This window comes from Lepidochelys kempii, chromosome 11 (assembly GCF_965140265.1).
Source record: "Lepidochelys kempii isolate rLepKem1 chromosome 11, rLepKem1.hap2, whole genome shotgun sequence".
In the NCBI taxonomy this organism is placed as follows: Eukaryota; Metazoa; Chordata; order Testudines; family Cheloniidae; genus Lepidochelys; species Lepidochelys kempii.
The window spans coordinates 64,856,309-64,881,321 of NC_133266.1; the positions used below are offsets into that span (position 1 = coordinate 64,856,309).

Genomic DNA, 25,013 nt, shown 5'->3' on the forward strand with positions numbered 1-25,013 from the left:
ATCAAGTAACAAATGAGTCTTGTTCTTTACATTGCTTGCAGGGTTCTTCAGATACAAGGAAGATTACCATTCTGATGGGTACCAGTTTTCAATGTAGCTTGGCTTAATACAGCACAACTTCATTTTGTATGGAATCTTTTAAACAAGTTGTATCCCAACATTGTTTCCAAGGTTAAACAATGCAGTTACAATGTAAGGGGCGAGGAACGTAAAAAGGAATTCTCTATTTTCTACTGTTAAGAACATATATTACCATCACAATCAGTACTATTTGGAACCCATGTTGGCATCCTCTGAAAAAAAAGCTACTGAATGTATCAATAGAGAGCCTGCTACTCTCTCATCTCTGAGGCTGAGACATTTTGACCCAGTAGTGAAAGTTTTGCCTGTGCTGTTCCTATTCTGTTGACAAATCGAGGACTTCATTTGGAAGTGATCTCAATCTGGTAATTTGCACAAGCTCTAAATGCAATCCAAAAATTAGAGATGAGAACACTTACATTTGCAATTTTAGATTTAGACCACTGAATTTAGGCCACTGAAGTCAGGGAAACTATGGGCATTGGATCAGGCCCTTACTTACTAAAAACCACCATACCTTTGCTTCTTGGTTTTCCTTTGAAGACTGTTGGACCCTTAAACATACAGAACTGTGGATTTCTGAAGTAAGATCAGAAGCAGCTTCAGCAGCACAATGCAGTGAAGCACATGAGTTGCGATGGTTTTCTTTCAGTACTGGATCTTGTCCCTGCTGTCTTTCAGCATTTTTGCTATAAGATCTAGTACAAGACAAAATGAGAAAATTAAGCTTTGGTTAATAACTTCTCTGTCAAGTGACTGGAAACAATTCAGATTTTTTTTTAAAATGAGGAAAAAGAGGCACTACTCCAAGTTTTTAATAATGGCTTCTAAATTTATATGCTTAGAAGTAAAGATAACCTGAAAACGGAACTCTAAAGTAAAGCTGACCTTGGTATAAAATATTTAAATACATTTTAGTATCTTCGACAACATTTTTTTGAAAGTACAAACTTAACAGAATCCAGTACTTGAAGTGGGTCTCTGAATGCAATTACTTTCAGTCTTAGATCCAGAAAAGTGACACCCCAGTCTTTCATCTAAATCAGAAATTACTGTGTAAGATGTGACACCCTATTTGTTTGTCTAAGGCAATAATTACTGAGCATGGCAGTGAACAGCAGCAGTGGGATGAGTTCAGAAAATGTTAAGATTTTGTTCACTAAAATGCCAATAACCCAGATTTTCTTAAAATTCATAAGATTTAAAGCTATATAGCTTTCCTTTTCGAGCAACAAATTAAATATGCATGATACCGTGCATGGTAAACTATTTGATGGGGAATATTTGACCCTCATTTTCAAAGATGCTTCACTCTACTGATAGCATTTCTAAAAGTTGCTGAGCTACCAACAGAAAATCCCAATAATTCTGTAAGAGTCCTCCATTTATGACAATACACCTGCCTGCTATTTCTTCTGGGCCATCGGCTCTGTTCCCACAACGACCACCTTGCTTTCTCTCTCTCTTCATATTTTGCATGACGTGAAGAAAAAAGTTCATCTGACAGATCTTCGATCTGTAATTATAAGTGAGATGGCTGTTGCCATGATTACAAGCATCACTAAAGATTAAAACAATGGTTTTATATGGTCCTGTGGGGAATCTGTGTCACATGCACAACAAAAAGAATGTGCAGTGGAGGGTACAAAAGTATAGTAAACTGTATGTGTTCATCTTAAAACATGACAGAAAAGTACAGCTATACGATACAACTTTTTAGCCCGCTAATTTACACGTTTGGAAGGGGTGGATCTCAAGTTGATATAAAAATTATTCACACCTCTATGGAAATACTCAAGGACTACACTAGATTGAAAAATAAGAGGAAGGTTACTTACTTGTAAGTCAAGTAAACAGGAGACGTACTACATTTGTGGATGCACACTTGTGTCTCTTCTGGAGCAGGACACAGAAGAAGTGAGCTATAGCACTTAAGAGCAACTACATTTTCCTTCAGAGATGTAAACTATCCGATTCTTTTGCATTTTGGTTCTATATTAGCAGAGCAAATCAAGTTTTTAAGAGTTAAGCATGTAGATCCTCAGGTAACAGTAACCTTAAAAAAAGTTCCCAGGCTATTTTATGAAGTTAACTGTTGAGCATTAACCACGACCCCAAGAATTCTACTCCAGGTTATAAAAAGCCAGTGTCTCCAGCTGGCCTGAGTTCCTCTCTACTTCAGCATCCAAGACTCAACAGAAGTCTGGGGATGAGGTGAAGTGTGTAAATATGCAGAGGCAATACATTTGGAAAATTCCAGTTACTAATAAGCAAGTTCCATTCTTCAAAAATTCCCTCCACAGAGACCCAATTTTCAGAGAACAACGAACTGCAGCAGTGTTCAGGAGAAGGGCTTGGAAGTGCTTAGCTGAAAGAAGACTGAGAAAACAGTGTTTCATCCTTCAGTTGGGCTTCCATTTGAAAGAACAGTGCTGGATTAACTGAACTTTGTGCAGCAGACTTACATATCTGTTAGCGAGACATGGCAAAGGGGAGAGGGAAAGGCACACACAGCACTACCAGAAAAACCCTTAATTCTCTCAACACTGGAACTCTATGCTCAATTCTATGCTTATTCATAGCCTTGTAAGTTTAGCCTATCATATGTATCCAATTTAGACAGTCTCCAAACAGAGACTGCCTTGGATGTCTTACCAAATATGATCAGCTGAGAGAATTTCCTAGAAGGCTTGGACCTATCCAAATTTTAAAGTCTGGCCTGACCAGGCATACTATGAAGCTTTCAGAGGAGTGGAGCAAGAAGTTGAGGTGAAGATACAACACAACGTTATCTTTGTGAAATAGTTTAAATGGAGCATGGGCCATACGGGCTTGGATTTTGCTCAGACCGATGTTTACCATATCTGCAACCAGAAAAATGATGTTTAGAACAGACTAAAATTGCTTGAAGAGGAAGTCCAATATATCTTGGCAAGGTCCAGAAGCCCAGAGGGTATGAAGGAATGCAACAACTCTAAGCTAATGTTTCACAGAAGGGTGCATGGAAGAGAGAGAGAGAGAGAAAAAAAAAAAGATACTCATGCTGGAGGAGTGGGAAGCAGCAATGTGCTTTGAGCATGTAAGCATGACCTCATTAAGAATACCAAACATTCTAAAATGAAAGGCCCTGGGGGAAGGATGAAATGCCACATTCCTACTACGAAATCCAGCAGAAAACAGTCACCATTTCAACGCAAAAGATTTCTTAGTGAATGGTTTGCAGAACTCCAGCAAGACACTTAGATCCAAGCTCATGAGAATTTTGGTTGCTCAGTTAAGAACAAGACCCAGGCTGCTAAGTGAAGCCCTCTGGATCCAGACACCAGATCTGCCCTGCATTTTGAGACAGTGACTCTTCGTTCTTCTGCAGCACATTGAAAATTGAGGTTGCTGCTCAGTCACAGCTGAGAAGAACAAGGATATGCATACAAAGGAGCTGTGTTTTGCCATCCTCAAGACACCCGAGGACCAGTTCTCCACAGGCCCTCTCTCTGGCATAGTTCAGAACAGGTTCAGGACTGCTATAATGTACTCTTCAGAGCAGAAGGGTGCTATGGCCACACCTTGTTTTTAAACAACAATGGATGTTACATTAATGGCACTGTTCATGTAAAACTTTTGTCAATCAGGGGTGTGAAAAAAACCACCCCCCTGCCCGACATAAGTTTCACCGACAAGTCAGTGTGAACAGCGCTTTGTTAGTGGGAGACACTCGTTAGGGGTGATTTAATTACGCTGGCGGGAAACTCTCCCCTGCCGGCATAGAGCAGGTACATGGGAGACCTTACAGAGGTGTAGCTATAGCGATAGTGTAGACAAAGCCGGAGGGAGCTAACCACAGATTTTAGGTTAAGTTTTGCCAAAGAGCATAGTGGACCCTGGTAATACCCTATAACAGAGCGCACACAGCCATGTGGTTTCTGCTGCAACAGTGTTAGGCACATGATTTTACAGAATGGATGAGGGCGTTTGTAACTGTGTTAGATGTGAACACAAACTATTGCAGCTGCATTATTCTCTGGTAAATCTATCTGAACATAGCACTCCACAGTCCGACTCCACTCCACAGCTTCCTGTGAGCTCCTGCTGGGGACCTAGAACCTGATCCAAAGTCCACAGACTTCAGTGGAAAGACTCCCATTGGCTTTACTGGGCTTTGGGTCAGGCCCTAGTGCACATGCTTGCAAAGCTGGCTGATAAGTGGATATGGAAAGTCTGGCATGCCAGGTGCAATGCTCTCAGCTCTCTGACATTGATGTGGAGAGCAAGCTCTGCCCGAGACCAGAGGCCTTGAGTCCTGCGGTCCCCCAGATGTGCTCCCCAGCCCCGTGCTGATGCGTCCGTCACTAGGGAGAGAGACGGCTGAGGGCTGGAGAAGGGGACCCCTGCACATACTACCTGTGCGTCGAGCGATCACAGGAGGGAATCGACAACCTGGTGGGGCAGGGTTACAACCTTATCCAAATGTCCCGGGCCGGTCGATACACCGATGCTAGCCGCGACTGAAGAAGCCGAAGTCTGAGTGCACCACATAGGTACAGGCTGCCATGCGTCCTAGAAGTTTCAGGCAATTCCTTGCTGTGGTAGTGGGGAACTGCCTGAGATCTCGAATGATGTTGCCAAAGGCCTAGAACCTCACTTCCAGGAGGTACGCCCTGACCTGGGTCGAGTCCAGCACTACCCCTATAAATTCTATCCGCTGAACTCGAGACAACGCTGGATTTCCCCTCGTTCAGAAGAAGGCCCAGATTGCCGAACGTCACCCTTATGAAGTTAACCAGTGCCTCCACTTGAGCTCTGGAGCGGCCCTTGATGAGCCAGTCGTCGAGGTACAGGAACACCTGTACCTAACACCTGCGCAGAAACACGGCCACAACTACCATGCACTTGGTGAACATTTGAGGTGCCACTGAACAGCAGGACTGTGAACTGATATTGGTTGTTATTCACCACAAACCTGAGGTATTTTCTGTAGGGCAGAATTATTGCTATGTGACAGTATGCATCCTTCAAGTCGAGGGCGGCATACCAGTCTCCTGGATCCAATGAAGGAATGATGAAGGCCAAAGAGTCCATGAGGAACTTGAGCTTCTTCATGAACTTGTTGAGTTCTTGCAGGTCTAGGATGGGCCTGAGCCCAGCCTTTGGCTTTCAGCATTAGGAAATACTGGGAATAGGAAACCCTTGCCCTTCTGCTCCTGAGGAACCTCTTCCACTGCCCCTAGCGAAAGGTGCGAGTGCACTTCTGGTATAAGGAGTTGCTCGTGAGAGGGGTACCTGAAGAGGGACAGAGAAGGGGGACAGAAGGGCGGGAGGGCACAGAATTGGATGGAGTATCCCCTCTCTACCATGCAGAGCACCCAGAGGTCTGAAGTGATACTGGACCATACACGGTAGAAAGGGGATAGTCGGGATGAAAAGGTAAGGCGGAGTAGATCCAGTTCTTGTTCTGGTATGTCATCCTCAACCGCACCTTCAAAAGGCCAGTTTGGGACCAGGAAGTGGCTTGGATTGGCCAGAGCCCTGGCCTGAGAACAGGTGCAGCCTCTTCCTACCGCTCCAATTCCTCCTCTAGTAACTGTCCTGTCGTTCTGTTGTTAGCAGAACCACGGAGGAGGTTGTGGTCTGAAGTGTTTCCGCTGCGAGGTGGGAGTATGGAGGCCCAGCAATTTGAGGTGGCTCTTGAGTCTTTTAGGCTATGAATCCTTTTATCTGCCTTTTTGGAAAACAGATTCACACCTTCAAAGGGGAGGTCCTGAATGGTCTGTGGGACCTTGTATGGCAGACCTGAAACTTGGAGCCAAGAGCCCCTTCTCATGACCACCCCTGTAACCATCACCCTGGAGGCTGCATCAGCTTCGTCTAGCGCCACCTGCAAGGAAGCTCAGGAGATGAACTTGCCCTCCTCGACCAAAGCCGAGAACTCAGAAGGGGAGTATTGTGGCAGCAGCTCTGCAAATTTTGCCATTGCTTCACATGTATTATAGCAGTACCTGCAACAATGGCTTGCTGGTTTGAAATGTGGAGCTGCAACCCGCCTGTAGACTAGACCTTTCTACCGAAAAAGTCGAGTCTTTTCGCCTCCCTGTTCTTAGGGGAGGGTCCTTGGTAATCTTGCTGCTCGCGCTGGTTAACACTGTCCACAACCAGGGTAATCAGGTGGCAGGTGCGAGGAAAGATGCTCATAACCCTTAGTTGGCACAAAGTAACGACTTTCATTGCGCTTAGCTTTTGGGGGGCAACAAGGCTGGGGTCTACCATAAAGTTTTGGTTGTAGCAGATGTAATTTTGATAAGAGGCACGGCAATGAGTGCGGGTCTGGAGGGCGCGAGGATGTGCACCATGGGATCCGCGTCCTTGATTACCTCCTCCGCCTGAATGCCCAGGCCTGGGCAACTCGCCACAGCAACTGCTGCAACATCCAGTTATCCTCCAGAGCTGGAGCTATAGGGTCACCACCAGTGCCTCATCTGGTGAGGAGGAGGAAGAAGCCCCCATAAAGGGTGGCTGTTCCCTCCCCTCGGTGCCCAAGTTCCCGTGACTCCTGGGGATCCCAGGCTGGAGCCGACCTGGACGGTGCCGTGCCCCTAGGTGCCAAGACAGAGGACTCCCATACCAGGCTGCACTGCAGGCATTGCTGCCGATGGTGCTGGCGACGGTGCCGCAGCCGACAGCGTCGATGTACTTGGCGGCGGTGCCTCCATAGCTGGCTGTGGTGCCTGGGAGATCGCAGGTCCTTGAGGGGCGGGAGGTTGAAACGAAAGTAGTCAAGGCTCCAGATGTTGCTGCCGAGTGTTACCTTTGGCTCTGTCCCTGGCTCTGATAGAAGGCCCAGGACATCCAGAAGGGCCACAGTTCCAGGTTCTGCCACTGCAGAGGCCACGGTGCCAGGTGAGTTCGTCTCTCCCACCGTGACCTGGACCACCTGCTACTACTTGTGTCGGAGCGATAGGAGTCAGACTCTGACTCCGAGGTCTCCAAAAAGGAAGACCACGGAGATGCTACACTGCGCGGTGCTGAGCATCAGGAACTAGGGGACCGACTGGGCTCTTGTTCCCGAACGACTGGCATCAGAGCACTGTGGAGAAGGCGAGCACCGGGACAGCATAGTTGGTTTCCCTCTTGACTGTACTGCGAGGCGGACTGGTGCTCTCAACGCTGGCCGTGTGTCCCTCCTTGGAGGTGAGAATGGCGCCTGGAGGCACAAGTCCTGAGCTGCATTAAAGGCCTCCGGGGTCGATTGGAGCTGCAGCTGCTGACTCCTGAGGTCCGGCAAGCAGGGTGGGGCCGGAGTCAACCGCCCTTCTGGGGCAGGAGTTGACACGGCCCTTATTGGCGATGTGGAGCTGTGGCCCAACTGGGGGGCTCTCAGTCACCGGCTCCTTAGATTTGGCCAGGGAAGAACAATCCCTCTCTGGCTTCTTTTTCTTCTGAGGCTCTGGCAATTGAGAATGGTGCCTACCTGACGAATGGACATGGGAGAAGCCATGACAGTGCCGAGAGTCTTGGGAAGAGTCCTTTCTCGGCACCGGTTCCCTGGATGATGGCGCCAGGGCACTCTGCACCAAGAAGGTGGTGCTGGGCGCGGGGTCTCTGGGTCTGAATGGGGGCAAAGAGCTGCCTCCATGAGCAGAACTCTCTTTCAAAGTTATGGGGTGAAACTCACAGCAAATTCTGCAGCGGTCCTTTTCGTGACCCTCACCTAGGCACCCTAAACATGCAGCATGTGGATCCTTTTTTGGCCTGCACTTAAAGCAGATCTCACACTTTTTGAATCCCGGGAACCACAGCATACCACGGCTCCGGGTATCAGGGGCGGGAAGGGCGGGGGGAACCCCCAACAAACTAACTATAACAACAACTACTAACTACAGATAACAGGTAATACAAGGAAAGGTGCTTGCTAAAGCAAGGGCTATGGGATGTTACAGCTTAGTCACTAGCGGTAAGAAGGAACTAAGGGGGTGGCGGGTTGGCAGGACTCTATACTGAGTGCCACGACGTTGCGACTCCAGGGGGCACCCAAGCCGACCTGACAGATGCTGCTATGGGAAAAAAACTTCTGCCTGCCATGCACGTGTGTACACCCCCTAATTGGAATGGACATGAACAAGCACTCGAAGAACCCAGTTGCTCCCCCGACAACCGCTATAAAAATAAAATTAATAGGTATATCCACCATTAGGCATGTCTAATGACTGGTCTGAGGAAAAAGCTTTAACCAAACCTAGGTTTGGATCCTTCCACAGCATCTGGTCAAGCTTCCACTCTGCTGAACCAGATGCCATGTGGGAATATGAATCAAAAGAACTTCCTGGGAAACTTTAAAAAGAGTCCTCCAACCTTGAAAAGTTGTTGTTTATGAACTCATCCCCGCCACACTGATAACATATTAAGAAGTGCGTGTTTCTACTGAAACAAACAACAATTACTATATAAACTGCTAGTATTGATTACAACTATGTTTCGCTACAGCCTTCAACTTAGACAATATTAATTTCAAACCCCACATTAAGGAAACAATAGATCACAAATTTCAACACAGAAATCAGGAAATTCAGAAGCTACGTGTCTTTTCTCTCAAGCTACCCAGTAATTGTAATGACTATCAGCAGCCTGAATCCTAAGGTAAAGAGGCGGAAGAACACGAACAATGAATCACAGATGAACACCAACAAGCCTATTTCCTCTAATCAGAGCGCTTCCAAGACAATACGACAATTCCAGGACAGCAGGCCCTCTCCAAATCAAGGAAAGGTAGGATGGGAGAAAATGACTACAATAAACAGAAATTATCAGAAATTATCAGTAATTTTCCTTTGCCAGATGTGTCTCTTCTCTCATTCTACCCAGCAACTGACAGCAAACATCACAGGCAATGAAACAGAGCAGGAGATAGGGTTACTTTATTGTGCTGCTTGAAGCACGTTCTGGCCAAAGGAACTGTCCCCTGAAGCACACCAGTTCCACTAGTAATGGCAAATGAAGGCATACTTATATGACCACGTAGCTGCCATGCAGATTTTAGAGATGGATAGCTCAGTTCTTTCAGCCACAGAGATGAATGTAACATAACAGGAGCTCTGTATGGGATCCAAAGCCACACAGGCGCTCTTAGAGTTTTGCAGAAGAAGATTCTGAGTGAAGATCGTGTTCCTTAGCGTCCTGAAGAGGGAAGTTGATGGCTGTGGGAATTCTTTTTCCCCCCGATAACCAGGTCTAGAGGAGGAAGAGGAGGGATAAGAGTGCTGAGGGAGAAGGTTCTTGAGCAAGAAGCGCTCCTTTAGTTACCCTTACCTAGCTGTTCTCCAAATAGCTTCATACCCTTGTAGGAAAGGTCTGTGATGTACTCAGTGCAGCCTTCCTGCTCCGAACACAGATATAGCAGCTGCTGTAGCAAGTGAGGGGGTCCCTTCTAAATCTATGAGCCTATCAAAGGCAGCATTAAACAGGAAGAAGGCACACTAGATAGAATCTGTAAGAAAACCAAGAATCTCACCAGCTAGGTTAAGAGAAGGGGACACTAGGATGGAGACATTCTCCTTCTCTAGAGCCCAGAATACAATGCCAAATGAGTGAAATCAACAGCTAGGACCTACTGGGCACTGCAATGGGAAAGGTTGGCCGCCTTGTCTGTGGAGATTATAGAATACGTAGGCAAAGTACATTTTCAGAGAGACAAGAGGTGGCATCTACGTTGGGAAGAATAAATATTTTATCCTTTGTGACCTGGAGTATTTTCTGGAGCCAGGAGATCATTTGTTTACTTGATCCCACTCCTCAGAATAACCTCTAGGATTGCTGCATGGCGAGATATTACCTCTTCAGTCTCGAAGGGAGAGAGAACCCTTTGAAAAGTTTACTCCTTGGCTAGTTTATTGGAGCATCTAACTCCCACACAGAAGGGGCCCTCAGAGTAAGGGGCTTTAGGAAGGATATTCTTATCCAGGAGGGCAGCAATATCTTTGTTTGGGATCAAGGTCTGGATGCTGGTCTTGGATCTGCTGTGTTTACTGTTAGTCCAAGTAGGGGTCAGGCAAGTGGGACAGGTCAGTGATAGGATTAGAGATAGAAATCAGATACCTCCAAAGATTTTGGGAAGGTAGCAAAAATGGCAGGTTTCTTACTAGGCATTTGACCCAGGTCAGGGGAAACAGCAACAGAAACATGGAGAGGAGGAGGAACCACAGACTGGAGAATGGATCTGGTCTGTTCACACTGGGTCTGGAAAATGCCCTGCATGCCTGCTCGAGGGAAAGAAAGCTCCCCAAACCAATAAGCCCAGGGGGGTGCCATGAAAGAGGCCGGCTGACCCATGCTGCTGAAGGAACAGTAGCAGTGGGTGATGAAGAAATGGTTAATGGTTTGCTGAGGAGAGTGCTGCAGGCTGCACTGCTTCAGACAGGAAGTCGGAAGGAGAAATGGATTCCTCCCACCAATGCAAAACCAAACTACAAGGCAAGGAGTAGGCAAACATAGAGATGGGTCTGAAAAAACCTAGTGGCCCTCACAAAAAAAAAAAAAAAAAAAAGAGGCAAAAATCATAGAATCATAGAATATCAGGGTTGGAAGGGACCCCAGAAGGTCATCTAGTCCCACCCCCTGCTCGAAGCAGGACCAATTCCCAGTTAAATCATCTCAGCCAGGGCTTTGTCAAGCCTGACCTTAAAAACCTCTAAGGAAGGAGATTCTACCACCTCCCTAGGTAACGCATTCCAGTGTTTCACCACCCTCTTAGTGAAAAAGTTTTTCCTAATATTCAATCTAAACCTCCCCCCCTGCAACTTGAGACCATTACTCCTCGTTCTGTCATCTGCTACCACTGAGAACAGTCTAGAGCCATCCTCTTTGGAACCCCCTTTCAGGTAGTTGAAAGCAGCTATCAAATCCCCCCTCATTCTTCTCTTTTGCAGGCTGAACAATCCCAGCTCCCTCAGCCTCTCCTCATAAGTCATGTGTTCTAGACCCCTAATCATTTTTGTTGCCCTTCGCTGGACTCTCTCCAATTTATCCACATCCTTCTTGTAGTGTGGGGCCCAAAACTGGACACAGTACTCCAGATGAGGCCTCACCAATGTCCAATAGAGGGGAATGATCACATCCCTCGATCTGCTCGCTATGCCCCTACTTATACATCCCAAAATGCCATTGGCCTTCTTGGCAACAAGGGCACACTGCCGACTCATATCCAGCTTCTCGTCCACTGTCACCCCTAGGTCCTAGGTCCTTTTCCGCAGAAATACCTGCTAAGATGCTACAAAGCCCAAGGAGTTAGTTTTCTGGTGCTGCTTGTAGACAATGCAGAGGAAGAGGGGCTGCTAGCAAACCTGGAGATCCACCTGATTACCCACTCCCTGAAGAGGGTTTCCCACTTAATCTCCAGTGTCCCAGTCCTCGGAAAGAGAATGGCAGTGACTGTGGAAGGAGGTTGGTAGAAGAGGCTTGCTGCTGAATCACTGGCTGGACCCCGGGGGGCTAGAGCCTCGCCCAACAAGGTGCAGGTTCTGAGATAGAAAACCTTAGCTGCCTCAACTCTCCGTGTGTTCTTTCTTTCTTGAGTAACAATCCGTGTGTTCTAACCTCTTCTTCTCCTTCCTCTTTTCCTCTTAGTCTTAGGGCTAAAAGAGGAAAGAATCAGGGTGCAAGAAGCTAGAGGCCCATGCTTCCTGTTTCTAGGATGTGGGTAGGCTGCTGCTTATACACTAGCACTGACTCCCAGTTCTTTCGTCTCCTTGCTTCCTAATGGAGATTCACCTTGCCATCACTCATTAGTGTTGCCACTAAGAGGTTGGTAGGATGGGAGAAGAGACATCCGACAAAATAAGTATATAAAACATACGTGTTCACACAATGCTGTTACATTCATAGTTAGCACAATCAGCTTATTTTTACAACTTCAAACTTACCAGGGGTTTTCATGAAACCAGTGACTACTAAAAACATACATTAATAAGTGGTTTATCAAATGCTTGGTTTCATTAAAATATAGCTTACCTCTTCTTCATCTATATGAGATCGCCCCAGAGGATGAAGTTCAACAACTCTCCAGCTATGAATTGGAGAAGGATAGTTAATACAGGATTAGCCAAATTGAACGTTTTATCACTTCAGCAGTGGAATGAGATTGTCCTGTTCTCATTAAATAGCACAATGCTGCAGTATTTATGCTGCAATTTTTGTAAGGGAATGTCAATATTTAAGTAAAATGATTTTAATTTAAATAAAAGTCATGAAAATTTGTCTTCTAACATTAGGTTCTAAAAAATCTTTCTTTAAAAAAATACAGAATCTGAGCTCCTTAACATTGTCCTGTTAATATTATTTTAAGCCTTTAAACAAAAACAGCCTGAAACATAAGTCAAAGATTTGCAGATAAAAGGACCAGGCATTGCTAATTTAGATGACTTACTCATTATTTAGTTTAACAAAAACTTGCTTAAACTGTTCCAAGAATCAAAAGATCTACGTGTTTCAAACAAGTATAGAGAATCAGATATCAGAAATAATGGGGTTATGCTACATAAAAAAGTTAAATTCAATTAATAAAATGAGAATTTTAAAAAAAATGTACAGGTGTGTGTTTTTCTGTGCATGTTATTGGGAGGTTGCTTTTTTCTGCTGAACTAAGAAATTTTAAAAAAAGATAATCTCCACCTAACTACTTAGAGAGAGAGAGAGAGAGAGAGAGAGAGAGAGAATCTTCTTAAAACACATTTGTGTCTGCAATGAGTACTAGAATTAAGGTTAGAGAAAAACATTCCTCTTTATTTTTACAGTCTGCTTACTCTGGGCATCAGACACTGTGTGCAGTCTGACCATTTCCCTTGGATTGTCAGTCAATCTTCCCCACTGCTGGGGGGTTCTTTCATGCAACAGGGGGGAAAGGAGGAACATTTATGAAAACAGAAAACAATATCAGTGGGGTGCAAAGAGCATGAAATGAGCATACCTTGGAGTAAGGATTTCTTTGTATTGCAGCTTCTCCAATTTAGAGGGAGCAACCAGTGACATAGGAATAACAATGTTGTCTATATCATAGGAGCTCTCACTTCTCAGTCTCCGTCTAGAGTTATGCTGTATAACAATACAGAAGAGTCATTAGCTTAATGATAATAGCTGCATGGTAACTCTAAGACAATAGACCTAACAATTTTTTTGTACATTTAACAGATAGACAAACGCAGAGTGGCTTTTTAGAATGACATTTTCAGAAGTACTCAGTTTTGGACTAACTCTGTTCCCGTTGAAGTCAATGGAAGTTTTAACACTGATTTCACAATTACAGTTAATACTGAGCACCACTGTTGACAATCCCACTCTTGATAGCTATATTCTTCATAATGTTCAGGCTATACTGAAGGCATTCTAGGATAAATCTACTAACCTATAACCTGACCACTACACAGATGTTCTTGTACTTCATAAAAATAAGAATTCCAAGAGGTCAGAGCCTAAATGCAGTATATGAAATGAATTTATCAATATAGAGTAATCTAGATGGAAAATATTTGTCTGGAAATCCGCAGAAATGCCTTTGTAGGGATAAGAGGATGCTGAACTCAGTGTTTTCCTTTTTGGGGCTATCCAACCTCTTCTCTCAAGTGTGTGGACTGACTTTTCTGGATTACAGTAGGCGGTTTGGGTTTAAAACATGATTCAATCTAAATTATAGAGCTTTCTGTTTTCAACTGAAAAAGTGGTTTCAGAATAAATCACTTTCATTCAATCTGGTAAAGGACAGAAGTTCTCACTAGATGCAGATGTGTAAAAGACTCAGTCAAGGAAAGAAATTCAGTAGAATTTGCATTACCCAAACTGCGGAGGGAACATCACTTAGGTTTCGATTATCAGGTACAGTATTTGTAAACTGTAAGTCTTCATATTTCTGTCCTACAGAATTCCAAAGTTCCAAAGCACTGAAACCTGAACACTTCTAGGGTGAAATTCTGTCACTGTAATAAATGGGAAGTTTGGCATTGATTTCAATGGGGCCTGGATGTCACCACCACTTTAGCAGAGGCTTTGCTAGTAGTTCAGTAAATAGGAGTTTGAAATAGTCATGGTTTGGTAAAAAGATGCAACAGGATAAAGTACCACAATTGTATTTACATTGCCAGCCAATATTGTGTAGCTCCATCAGGAGGTGGCATTATAAAAGCCTCCAGTCACAGTTTCAGTGGGGACTTAAATCATAATTCATTTAATTAGTTTTAAATGCAGGGTTTTTTAAAAAAACCGTCGGATGCATGTAGTTCCACTCCATGCCTCCGACGAAGTGGGAGTTCACCCATGAAAGCTCATGCTCCAATACGTCTGTTAGTCTATAAGGTGCCACAGGACTCTTTGACGCTTTTATTGATAAACTAATTCACGGTCTGTGAAATACCTGTCTTTGAGAATGCACTTCTATGTTTTAGAACATTCCCTTCCCAATACAGACGAGTAATCTCACTCTAATTAGGCATGTGTAAAATTGCGTAAAGCGAAGTACAATGTGAAAGGCTTGTATTTTTTATTTACTAATTTGCACAACTCTCTGGTGAAGTTTTAATTAATCCATCAATATATTCATTTTTCATTTACCTGTGATGATGAGTTTTGGGTAGATCTAGACATCAGATTGACATGGGTCACAGCAGTAAAATCGTTATGGGATTCTGGTTCTGCATGTCGAAAGGAAAAAGCTTCAAGCCTACTATTACTTTCTCCTGCCACAAAAAGATTTGGAAAAAAAAATATTACGTTAAATATTACGTCTATTACGTTAAAAATATTCCCGACATAGTAGCAAATGAGGCCTTTTCTGAAAGCCCACAGCTAAACACATGAGATTTCATGAACACCTAACAACCAGCTGTAAAAATAATCACTTACACAGCTCTATCCATCACAAATTCACCTCCATCACTATTGTCTCACAAAAACTCTCTCTCTAGTTCAAGGGGGTAATTCCCTCTTGGAAGCAGTCTCATCGTGTCAGATCCTGCCTCCTTTACAGAAGCTACCGGACTACGTACAACCAACAATAATCAGGTTTGTGGAAATAATCTTGGCCACCACCTGAATAGAGAGTGTAACCTTCCCTGACTGGGCTGCATATCACGTAGCCATGAGAGTCCCCGATCAGCTTTTCCATACCCAACAGCTTTTTCCGACTGAGAGCTAAGTGGAATTGGCAGCAAAGATGACAAAGGCAAAGTCAGTTTTCTCCCCGCAAGTCTGATTTCCCATAAAGTGGATTCAATGTTCTAGACAAATAATAATCTATGGGTAATTTTCATTCAATCCCAGTGAATATAGCCCCTCCTGCAATTTTGTTTGGACTCTAAAAGCAAACCACCATTGTTCCCAATTCTCTCTTCTCCCAACTTAAAGGAAGAAAAGAGAATCTCATACTAACCTAAACATATTTAGAACACTAACTAAATATAAAGAGGGTCTGTCAAGAGCAGTGGATCCAATGCGGGAGAAAGAGGTAACAGACCCTAGATAAAGCATCGTAATGCACAGCGTGGGTCAAGTATATGAACTCTCATCTCATAAGCAACTCTGCAACTCCCTGGCACAGAGTATTTTATTTTTGGCCTTGCTCACCAGGCTGCTGACCTTCCTCATGGATAATTTCTCCTAGACAGAGCCCAAATTAAGAATACATATATAGCACTAATGAGCTAGAGCAGAGGTGAGCAAATTACAGCCCGCAGGCCACATCTGGCCACGGGACCGTCCTGCCCAGCCTTTGAGCTCCCGGCCAGGGAGGCTAGTCCCCGGCCCCTCCCCCGCAGCCTCAGCTCGCCATGCCGCCAGCGCAAGAGGGGTCTGCAGTGCGGGGGCAGGGCAGAGCAGGGAGGGAGGCTCACCTGCAGCCTCAGGGGAGCAGGTGGGCAGTATGGGTGGCGGGAGCGTGGCAAACGTGGGTGGAGGACTCAGGAGGCGCACCGAGCGGCCATGCAACCAGCCGAAGAGAAGCGGCACTTTAAAGGGGAAACCGTCGCTTCTCTCCAGCTGTGTGGCTGCCCCTGCTCCTCCTGAGTCCTCCGCCCATGTTCGCAGGGCCGCATTCTGAAAGGGGCTTTAGAGGGAGGGTTGGATAGGGGGTGGGGTCCCGGGGGGCTGTCAGGGGGTGGGGGTGTGGACAGGGGTCGGGGCAGTCAGGGAGCCAGGGGGTTGGATGGGGGCAGAGTCCCAGGGGGGCGGTTAGGGGCAGGGGACCCCAGGAGGGGGTGGTCAGGGGACAAGGAGCAGGGGGGGTTGGATGGGTCTGGGATTCTGAGGGGGGCGGGAAGTGGGAGAGGGCGGATAGGGTTAGGGTTTGGGGAGGCACAGCCTTCCCTACATACAGTTCCCGGCCCTCCGTACAGTTTTGGAACCCCGATGTGGCCCTCAGACCAAAAAGTTTGCCCACCACTGAGCTAGAGCTTCTGCTGCTATGTAGAAATGTATTGCATAGCAGCATGCTGGCACCAGGAAATTGCAACCCTGATGGTATCCTCTTTTTTTTTTTGTAAACAAAAATCTCAATGAAATTGTCAGAATCTCACAGAATTTGCTCTCTAAAAGGTTTATACTGTCAAGCTGTACCTTTCTTTAAGTGACAGGTTTCAGAGTAACAGCCGTGTTAGTCTGTATTCACAAAAAGAAAAGGAGTACTTGTGGCACCTTAGAGACTAACCAATTTATTTGAGCATAAGCTTTCGTGAGCTACAGCTCACTTCATCGGATGCATACTGTGGAAACTGCAGAAGACATTATATACACAGAGACCATGAAACAATACCTCCTCCCACCCCACTCTCCTGCTGGTAATAGCTTATCTAAAGTGACCACTCTCCTTACAATGTGTATGATAATCAAGGTGGGCCATTTCCAGCACAAATCCAGGTTTTCTACCCCCCCCCCCCCACACAAACTCACTCTCCTGCTGGCAATAGCTCATCCAAACTGACCACTCTCCTTCCAATGTGTATGATAATCAAGGTGGGCCATTTCCAGCATAAATCCAAGTTTAACCAGAACGTCTGGGGGAGGAGGGGGGGTAGGAAAAAACAAGGGGAAATAGCTATCTTGCATAATGACTTAGCCACTCCCAGTCTCTATTTAAGCCTAAATTAATAGTATCCAATTTGCAAATGAATTCCAATTCAGCAGTTTCTCGCTGGAGTCTGGATTTGAAGTTTTTTTGTTGTAAGATAGCGACCTTCATGTCTGTAATTGCGTGACCAGAGAGATTGAAGTGTTCTCCGACTGGTTTATGAATGTTATAATTCTTGACATCTGATTTGTGTCCATTTATTCTTTTGCGTAGAGACTGTCCAGTTTGACCAATGTAAATGGCAGAGGGGCATTACTGGCACATGACTGGTGGATGTGCAGGTGAACGAGCCTCTGATAGTGTAGCTGATGTTATTAGGCCCTGTGATGGTGTCCCCTGAATAGATATGTGGGCACAGTTGGCAATGGGCTCTGTTGCAAGGATAGGTTCCTGGGTTAGTGGTTCTGTTGTGTGGTATGTGGTTGTTGGTGAGTATTTCCTTCAGGTTGGGGGGCTGTCTCCCAAGATTTGTGAGAGTGTTGGGTCATCCTTCAGGATAGGTTGTAGATCCTTAATAATGTATATCTTCAGATCAGCGGCACTGCTATGGGTACCCGCATGGCCCCACAGTATGCCAACATTTTTATGGCTGATTTAGAACAACGCTTCCTCAACTCTCGTCCCCTAACGCCCCTACTCTACTTGCACTATAATGATGACATCATCATCATCTGGACCCATGGAAAAGAAGCCCTTGAGGAATTCCACCATGATTTCAACAATTTCCATCCCACCATCAGCCTCAGCCTGGTCCAGTCCACACAAGAGATCCACTTCCTGGACACTACAGTGCTAATAAACAGTGGTCACATAAACACCACCCTATACCGGAAACCTACTGACCGCTATTCCTACCTACATGCCTCCAGCTTTCACCCTGACCACACCACACGATCCATCGTCTACAGCCAAGCTCTGCGATACAACCGCATTTGCTCCAACCCCTCAGACAGAGACAAACACCTACAAGATCTCTATCAAGCATTCTTACAACTACAATACCACCTGCCGAAGTGAAGAAACAGATTGATAGAGCCAGAAGAGTTCCCAGAAGTCACCTACTACAGGACAGGCCTAACAAAGGAAATAACAGACTGACACTAGCCGTCACCTTCAGCCCCCAACTAAAACCCCCTCCAACGCATTATTAAGGATCTACAACCTATCCTGAAGGATGACCCAACACTCTCACAAATCTTGGGAGACAGGCCAGTCCTTGACTACAGACAGCCCCCCAACCTGAAGCAAATACTCACCAACAACCACATACCATACAACAGAACCACTAACCCAGGAACCTATCCTTGCAACAGAGCCCGTTGCCAACTGTGCCCACATATCTATTCAGGGGACACCATCACAGGGCCTAATAACATCAGCCACACTATCAGAGGCTCGTTCACCTGCACATCCACCAATGTGATATATGCCATCATGTGCCAGCAATGCCCCTCTGCCATGTACATTGGTCAAACTGGACAGTCTCTACGCAAAAGAATAAATGGACACAAATCAGATGTCAAGAATTATAACATTCATAAACCAGTCGGAGAACACTTCAATCTCTCTGGTCACACAATTACAGACATGAAGGTCGCTTTCTTACAACAAAAAAACTTCAAATCCAGACTCCAGCGAGAAACTGCTGAATTGGAATTCATTTGCAAATTAGATACTATTAATTTAGGCTTAAATAGAGACTGGAGTGGCTAAGTCATTATGCAAGATAGCCTATTTCCCCTTGTTTTTTCCTACCCCCTCCTCCCCCAAGACATTCTGGTTAAACTTGGATTTATGCTGGAAATGGCCCACCTTGATTATCATACACATTGTAAGGAGAGTGGTCACTTTGGATAAGCTATTACCAGCAGGAGAGTGGGGTGGGAGGAGGTATTGTTTCATGGTCTCTGTGTATATAATGTCTTCTGCAGTTTCCACAGTATGCATCCGATGAAGTGAGCTGTAGCTCACGAAAGCTTATGCTCAAATAAATTGGTTAGTCTCTAAGGTGCCACAAGTCCTCCTTTTCTTTCTTTAAGTGCTATTACTACAATCATAGGAATTGCCATGTCATAATAGGGTGCGAGTAGTTCAGACTGTTGTTTTCAGAGTGCATTACAGTGCGCTTTTCTGAGTCTCCCGGACATGTTGTTCAGCCACCTACCCTTGTTGGGTCCTTCTGAAGTTCCTCATTCTTCTTTCTAGTCTCAACTACTCAAAAAAATTTGGTGTCATCCGCAAATGTTGTCATTTCATTGCTCCTCCATATTAATGGATATATTATACAATACAGGTCCTACTTTTGAACCCTGAGTCCTCCATTATTACTATTCTTCCACACTGAAAATTTTGTTTCGGTCTCTAATCCAAATTTTACTCCTTAACTGCTTTTCCTCTTACCCCGTGACTTAGTTTTCTTAAGTTTCTTGTGAAGAAGTTTGTGAATGTTTTTCTCAACTTCCAAATACATTATATCCATCTATTTTCCTTTATCCACTGTGCAGTTGAATTTTGAGAGATTGACGAGACACTATTTTCCTTTACAGAGGTTGTGCTGGATCCCTATATGGTCATATTCACCAAGGTGCTTTACAGAATTCTATCTTTAACTGCTGTTACAATTAACTTAGTGCAGTCTATAACTACCTATCATGATCACCACTAGCACCTTCTTAAAAACACTGGTTACCTACCATCCCTATTAAGAGTCTTGTCCACAATTCTTACATTTAACAGTTTAGAAAGAAGCCAGAATCAGGAACCACAGCATACAATAAATGAAACATAGCTTACTGAGTTCAGAAATAGTCAATGTTTGGCTGAGTGTATGATTTACAAATTTATTCACAGTCTGTTTCACGGAGAATTATTAAAAAAAAAAAACATAATAAAAACCACACTACCTAGTATTACACAAATGCAATTGTATGGCTAAGCAATTTCCTTAAGGAGTATTCTAACAATGAAAAACAGAAGCATGTCCAGTTTTGTAATCACACTAAGTACAATTGGGGTGAGACGTGTCGGGGGGATGGAAGAAATAAAAATAAGCAGAAAATGGCATGCCTTAAATGGTGTGCATTTATTTTTTGCATAGTGCATTTTAAGCCTATTTCTCACAACCCTGTAAAATACAATTTCATAAAGTTATCCATCCATTTATCTGAAGAAACAATTTAGAATAATGTATGAAGCCCAATGATAAAAAGGTATCTTCAGAAAGGGCAGTAGCTTATATACTCTTATTTTTCCCTTACCTATCGCTGTCTCACTTAGGTGCCTTTTCTTTCTTCCCTCGGACAACTGTTCAGATGTTCCTGATGCTGCTTGAGGTTTGGAATTAAGTAAATAGCCACTGCTCCATTGTTTGAGAGAAGCACTATGTTGATGAAATTCTGCAACATTTGCAAAGTTTCAGATTCATTTTCATTAGATGCAACTTACAGCCAAGCTCACTTTACAAACAATAATGAAAGAGCTACAGGTACTTATAATCAGAAACATACCAAATAAATAGTTTAACAATCTCTGATATGTGTAGACACAAAAAATTCAAACCGTGGGGGCCAAATTCACCTCTCAGTTATACTGATGCAATCATATTGACCAACTGATTTATCCTAGTGTAACAGAGGAGCATCTGGCCCTTTGTGTCTTTTTTGCTCGTAACAGTACTACAGCAAGGGTTAATTCCCATTTCAGCTAGTGTTAACTCATCTTTCTAAAAGGACCATTTATATGTAAGCAGTTAGAGATATAAGAACAGCTTTAATACCAAGCACAGGGCAAAAAGCAGTTAAGGTGGAAGAGGCGCAATGTATGGTACAGTGGAAATAAGGGATATGAGGTAAGGCAGATTTCCTGCAGAATGCAATACTTTACCAGCCCACAGAACTCACGTAAAACCGCCTTATTACAGCTGCTGCTGCTACCTTTTTTGCCATACATACGTCATTTTATTTGGCTTTTCAATACACACAGTCATTTTTCCTTTATCTTGACAAAGTCTAACCAACAACTAATAACTACTAGGCAGCTGACCAGCTGATTAATCAAAGAAATTGTTTACATAGTAAAAGAAGGAAAAATCTATAGCTTTAAGTAACGGACAAACTCACTTAAAATAATTAGTCATGCCCTGATTCAACAAGGTACTTAAACAGTCCCATTGACTTCACTTATGCATTTAAGTACTTTACTGTATCAATGCCTTCATTTTTAACTCTTCCAGCACACTGACATCTCCAAGTAGTGCAAGGATTCTGGGGATGGTCCATACCCCTTATTTTTGTTCTGCTATAATTGTATCAGGTTAAAAGTCGATATAGTTAAAGCAATACTCAGTGTGGACACAGTTATACTTGTATGAAGGTGCTTATATCAGCATAACTTATTCCTGAATGGGAATAAGCTAATAAGAATATGCTATATCTCTATACACACCTTCATACTGGTAAAAGGCATCAATGTTAGGGGACTGTACTACCCTGCTCAGTTTCTAAACCAATATAGTTATAGCGTTACAAAAACAGTGTTTAAATAAGCCTGTAGTGACCATTTGGAGGGGTTTGTTATGCAGTTTCTGAGCTCATTCTGACTGCAGCAAGCAGCACCTCTTAATGAGAGCAATCAGCAACAGGACTATGGGTTATTTCCAAGTAGTCTCTACATAATTTGCTTAGCAAGGATTTAGTGAATTAGATGAGTCAACAGCATACTGGTGTGAAACACCTTTTGGCACTGGTTGGTTTTATATTCTCACAAATACAATATATTAGATGGAAACATATGGGCCTGGTGGCATTACAGCTTTGGCCACTTTCCAACACTGGGTGGACCATTTTAATCTCTTGGGTAGCCCCCTCACGAATTCTTGGGAACTGGTGCAGAAGGCCAAAGAAAAGGAGAACCAGGTGTGTTTATGCAGGTCCAATGGTGCTCACACCCAACTATCAGGAGGAACTACACCTGTTATTCCAGCTCATAATTAGAAATAACAAGAAGGGAGAACTGTGCAGAAGCCTCAAACCCTGTACAGATTGCAGGATAGAAGATTTTACCTCCCCATTCCCTTCACACTTCTCCCACATAAAACCCAGCTATTTGGAATCTAGGTGAGTGGGATGAGTTTCTCCCTCGATTCCTCATTACCTCCCTCCTCCTAACTCCAGTGCTTGTTATTCTCCCCAACTAGTCTTGTGATCTGTTCAGATTGTAAGCTCTGTTGTGGATGCTAGCCATATAGTGAGTAAAAGCATGATCCCTGCCCATCTAAAAACACTAAACAATATTTAAGGCAGCATCCAGTAATACAAAAAGAAAGTGCTGAGAAACTAGCTAAAAAAGAAATCTTGCACTCATTAAAATATTTTGCATCACATACCACTGGATGGAGACATTTTAAACTCTACCCCTAGTGCTGAGGTGTCAGCAGGATCTCCTTTGATCTTGTCCTCCTTCAACAATGTTTCAAAATATATATGAAGAGGAATATCTATAAAACAAAGGAAGAGATATATACATCTGAGATAGTCAGCCAGCTGTGGACCCAGGAGTTATACATTGGTATTACATTTCTGGAAAATCTATTTATACAGTCTGTGTTATATTCTGTACAAACAGCATTGCTGCCTCGAGCCCACAAGCTCACAAAGAGTGATGGTGAGGCAGCCCTGACATAGCTGACTGGCTGCACATGCTGGACAATGTCTTCAGATAGCGAAACTGGAGAGGGGCCAAGGGGATGTATTTAAAAAAGGACAAAAGTGAAGCTTGACTATGAGCAGCAGCAACAGACATTTTTGGAGAACTGAAATATTAGCTCTCTGGCACACCCAGTCATGAATATGTGGGACGAATGGCTGGAGGGAGTGGGGAGAGAGAGACTCAGAAAGTAAGAAGTGAAAGATGCAGACATGGACTCTTATGTGAAGTTATTCCTGACAATCTTTCATCTCTGTCCACACAGAATGTGTCTTCCCTGCCAAAAAAGTGTGTGTTTGTTTTTAACAGTGGGATAACTAACATGCATTAGCTATGCCCCTGTGAAATCCTAGTGGAGACCAGGCACCTGTAATTTTTACTGTGCGGTAGACAAGTGACATCAACACTGTGGCCCCTGCCTGTGGCTGACCTCACCTAGCCACCCTACAGTAAAAATTACAGGTGCTTGGTCTGCATTAGAATCTTAAGCACACCAATTATCCCACTGTAAAAAAAACAAAACAAAAAAGAACCCACCCCACCTGATTTTAGCAGTGAAGACAAAGCCATAAAGAAACAAGCCAGAAGGTGAGGGTAACGATCGTAGGCTAACATGACCCAAAGCACTCCAATGCTCTGACAGCTTGTTTAGCATTGAAAGTTAAGTCAGATTAATTTAAAGCACAACAGCTATTCCTGAATAATTCCATGCGTAGGTACTCTTATTCCAGAATAAGACTGTCCACACAAGAAGTTATTCGGGAATAGCTATTCCAGAACATCTCCATGTGTAGACAAGCCCTCGAGAATATGGTGTGGATGTATGGCCGCATCTGCACCCACTGGTGCTCAAAAAGTCAGTGCTGTGGAGAGCACACGTTGCACTTTTATTTTGTGATCTGCAAAAGCCTCAAGCTAGCCATCTGGATAGAATTATTTGGTATTTTTGAAAACTGTTATTGCTGAATGCCTTGCGGTAATTTCAAGGTAGGTGCCCTATTTCTGTTTCTAACGAAGAAGGCAACAGGGAACTCTGACTTGCTTCCTGGGGGAGACTTAGTCTACAAAGTATCTCAAGTGCTTGGGAATTTAGCCATCGTAAAAAGGCAGAAGGATGTACAAAACAGGTCTCTGTTTGAAAAGCCCCTCAGGAAACAAATTTAGAAAAAGGGAGCAAAGAGGAATGAAGACTTTTTGTGCTTGGAATAAAGAAAGGTAAAAAGAGTCAAGGGAGGTAAATTTGGCAGCTGGGAAATCAAGAAGAAAAATTAGACTAATTTTAAGGGCCAAAGGCTGGACAATAATTTTCCAACATTTACATACCATCTTAATCTCAAGTGTCTTGGAGATTTGCAAATACAAAAATTTTTCTACAAGCAATTTTTGCTAACCAAAAAGAACAGCTTATTTCAGTAATTGGTACTGATCTAAGTAAGTTCTTTGTCACAGGATTAATGGGGACCTGCAAAAGATTTTTTTTTAATTGGGCCTGTACATTTTCTGCTTCTTTATGTAGTATAAAAATGCCAGAAAGGTTTGGTTTTTTACCCTAGAAATATACCTGATATATATATTTAATCTTAGAACTATTATGACTATCTTCTCTGCTTGTTTTGGGGGGTGAAGAGGGAGAGAAGGTGAGAGGATCACCTGGATGTCTTAGAGATTGTGAATATGTACTCCCACACTGTACTTAAAAGGATAAGGATATCTCCTCCAGTTTATTCACAGGCTCTGGGCACAATCAGCACATACCACATGCAGATTCTCCTTCAAGATTTGTTCCATGCAAGTCTGAAACTGCCAGTTGTCTAGTACACATATACATGGATGTCTATATGCCTAAGGTATCCTGCAGCCACTGACAAATACTTGGTAAATATCTATGTTGCTGTAGATTTGCTGAGGACAAGACTCCGTATAGCAATGACTGTTACCTATCCAAAAGCAAATATCTTTTGGTAAGCCAGTCCAACTGCATTATCTTATTTGGTTGCCTACAAAATGGGAAAAGGCCATCACCACCTTCTCCTTGCCTTCTGTTCTGTTAAGCAACTTTTTTAAGGGCTCCCATTCTTAAGACGGAATCCATCTCTGCTCTGAGCAGTGCCTTATGAGAGAGATCTCTGAATAGGGA

General features: G+C 43.8%; 2 protein-coding genes across 8 annotated transcripts in view; one reads left to right on the top strand and one right to left on the bottom strand.

Annotated features, from left to right (window-relative positions):
• The window catches only part of RPE (ribulose-5-phosphate-3-epimerase), a 31,539-nt gene extending 16,747 nt beyond the window's left edge, over positions 1-14,792 (top strand). The window contains exon 6 of the mRNA XM_073306708.1: positions 42-14,792. Within this exon, the coding sequence (XP_073162809.1) occupies positions 42-107 (66 nt within the window). The 3' untranslated portion in view covers positions 108-14,792. The remainder of the gene's footprint in view (positions 1-41) is intronic.
• Positions 1-25,013, bottom strand: part of KANSL1L (KAT8 regulatory NSL complex subunit 1 like) — a 97,839-nt gene that overhangs the window by 1,924 nt on the left and 70,902 nt on the right. For 5 of the 7 annotated variants that reach the window (XR_012154379.1, XM_073306701.1, XM_073306703.1 and 2 more), the window contains 7 exons: positions 22,557-22,667; positions 20,431-20,568; positions 14,665-14,789; positions 13,031-13,155; positions 12,076-12,130; positions 1,485-1,597; positions 599-779 (listed from right to left, as the gene is read on the bottom strand). Coding sequence is in view for 6 of the 7 variants with exons in the window: in XM_073306701.1 (XP_073162802.1) it covers positions 599-779; positions 1,485-1,597; positions 12,076-12,130; positions 13,031-13,155; positions 14,665-14,789; positions 20,431-20,568; positions 22,557-22,667 (848 nt within the window). In the remaining variant the exon portion in view is untranslated. Of the gene's footprint in view, positions 1-598; positions 780-1,484; positions 2,074-12,075; positions 12,131-13,030; positions 13,156-14,664; positions 14,790-20,430; positions 20,569-22,556; positions 22,668-25,013 lie in introns of those variants that run through there. The other 2 variants (XM_073306704.1, XM_073306705.1) reach the window with 2 other exon arrangements.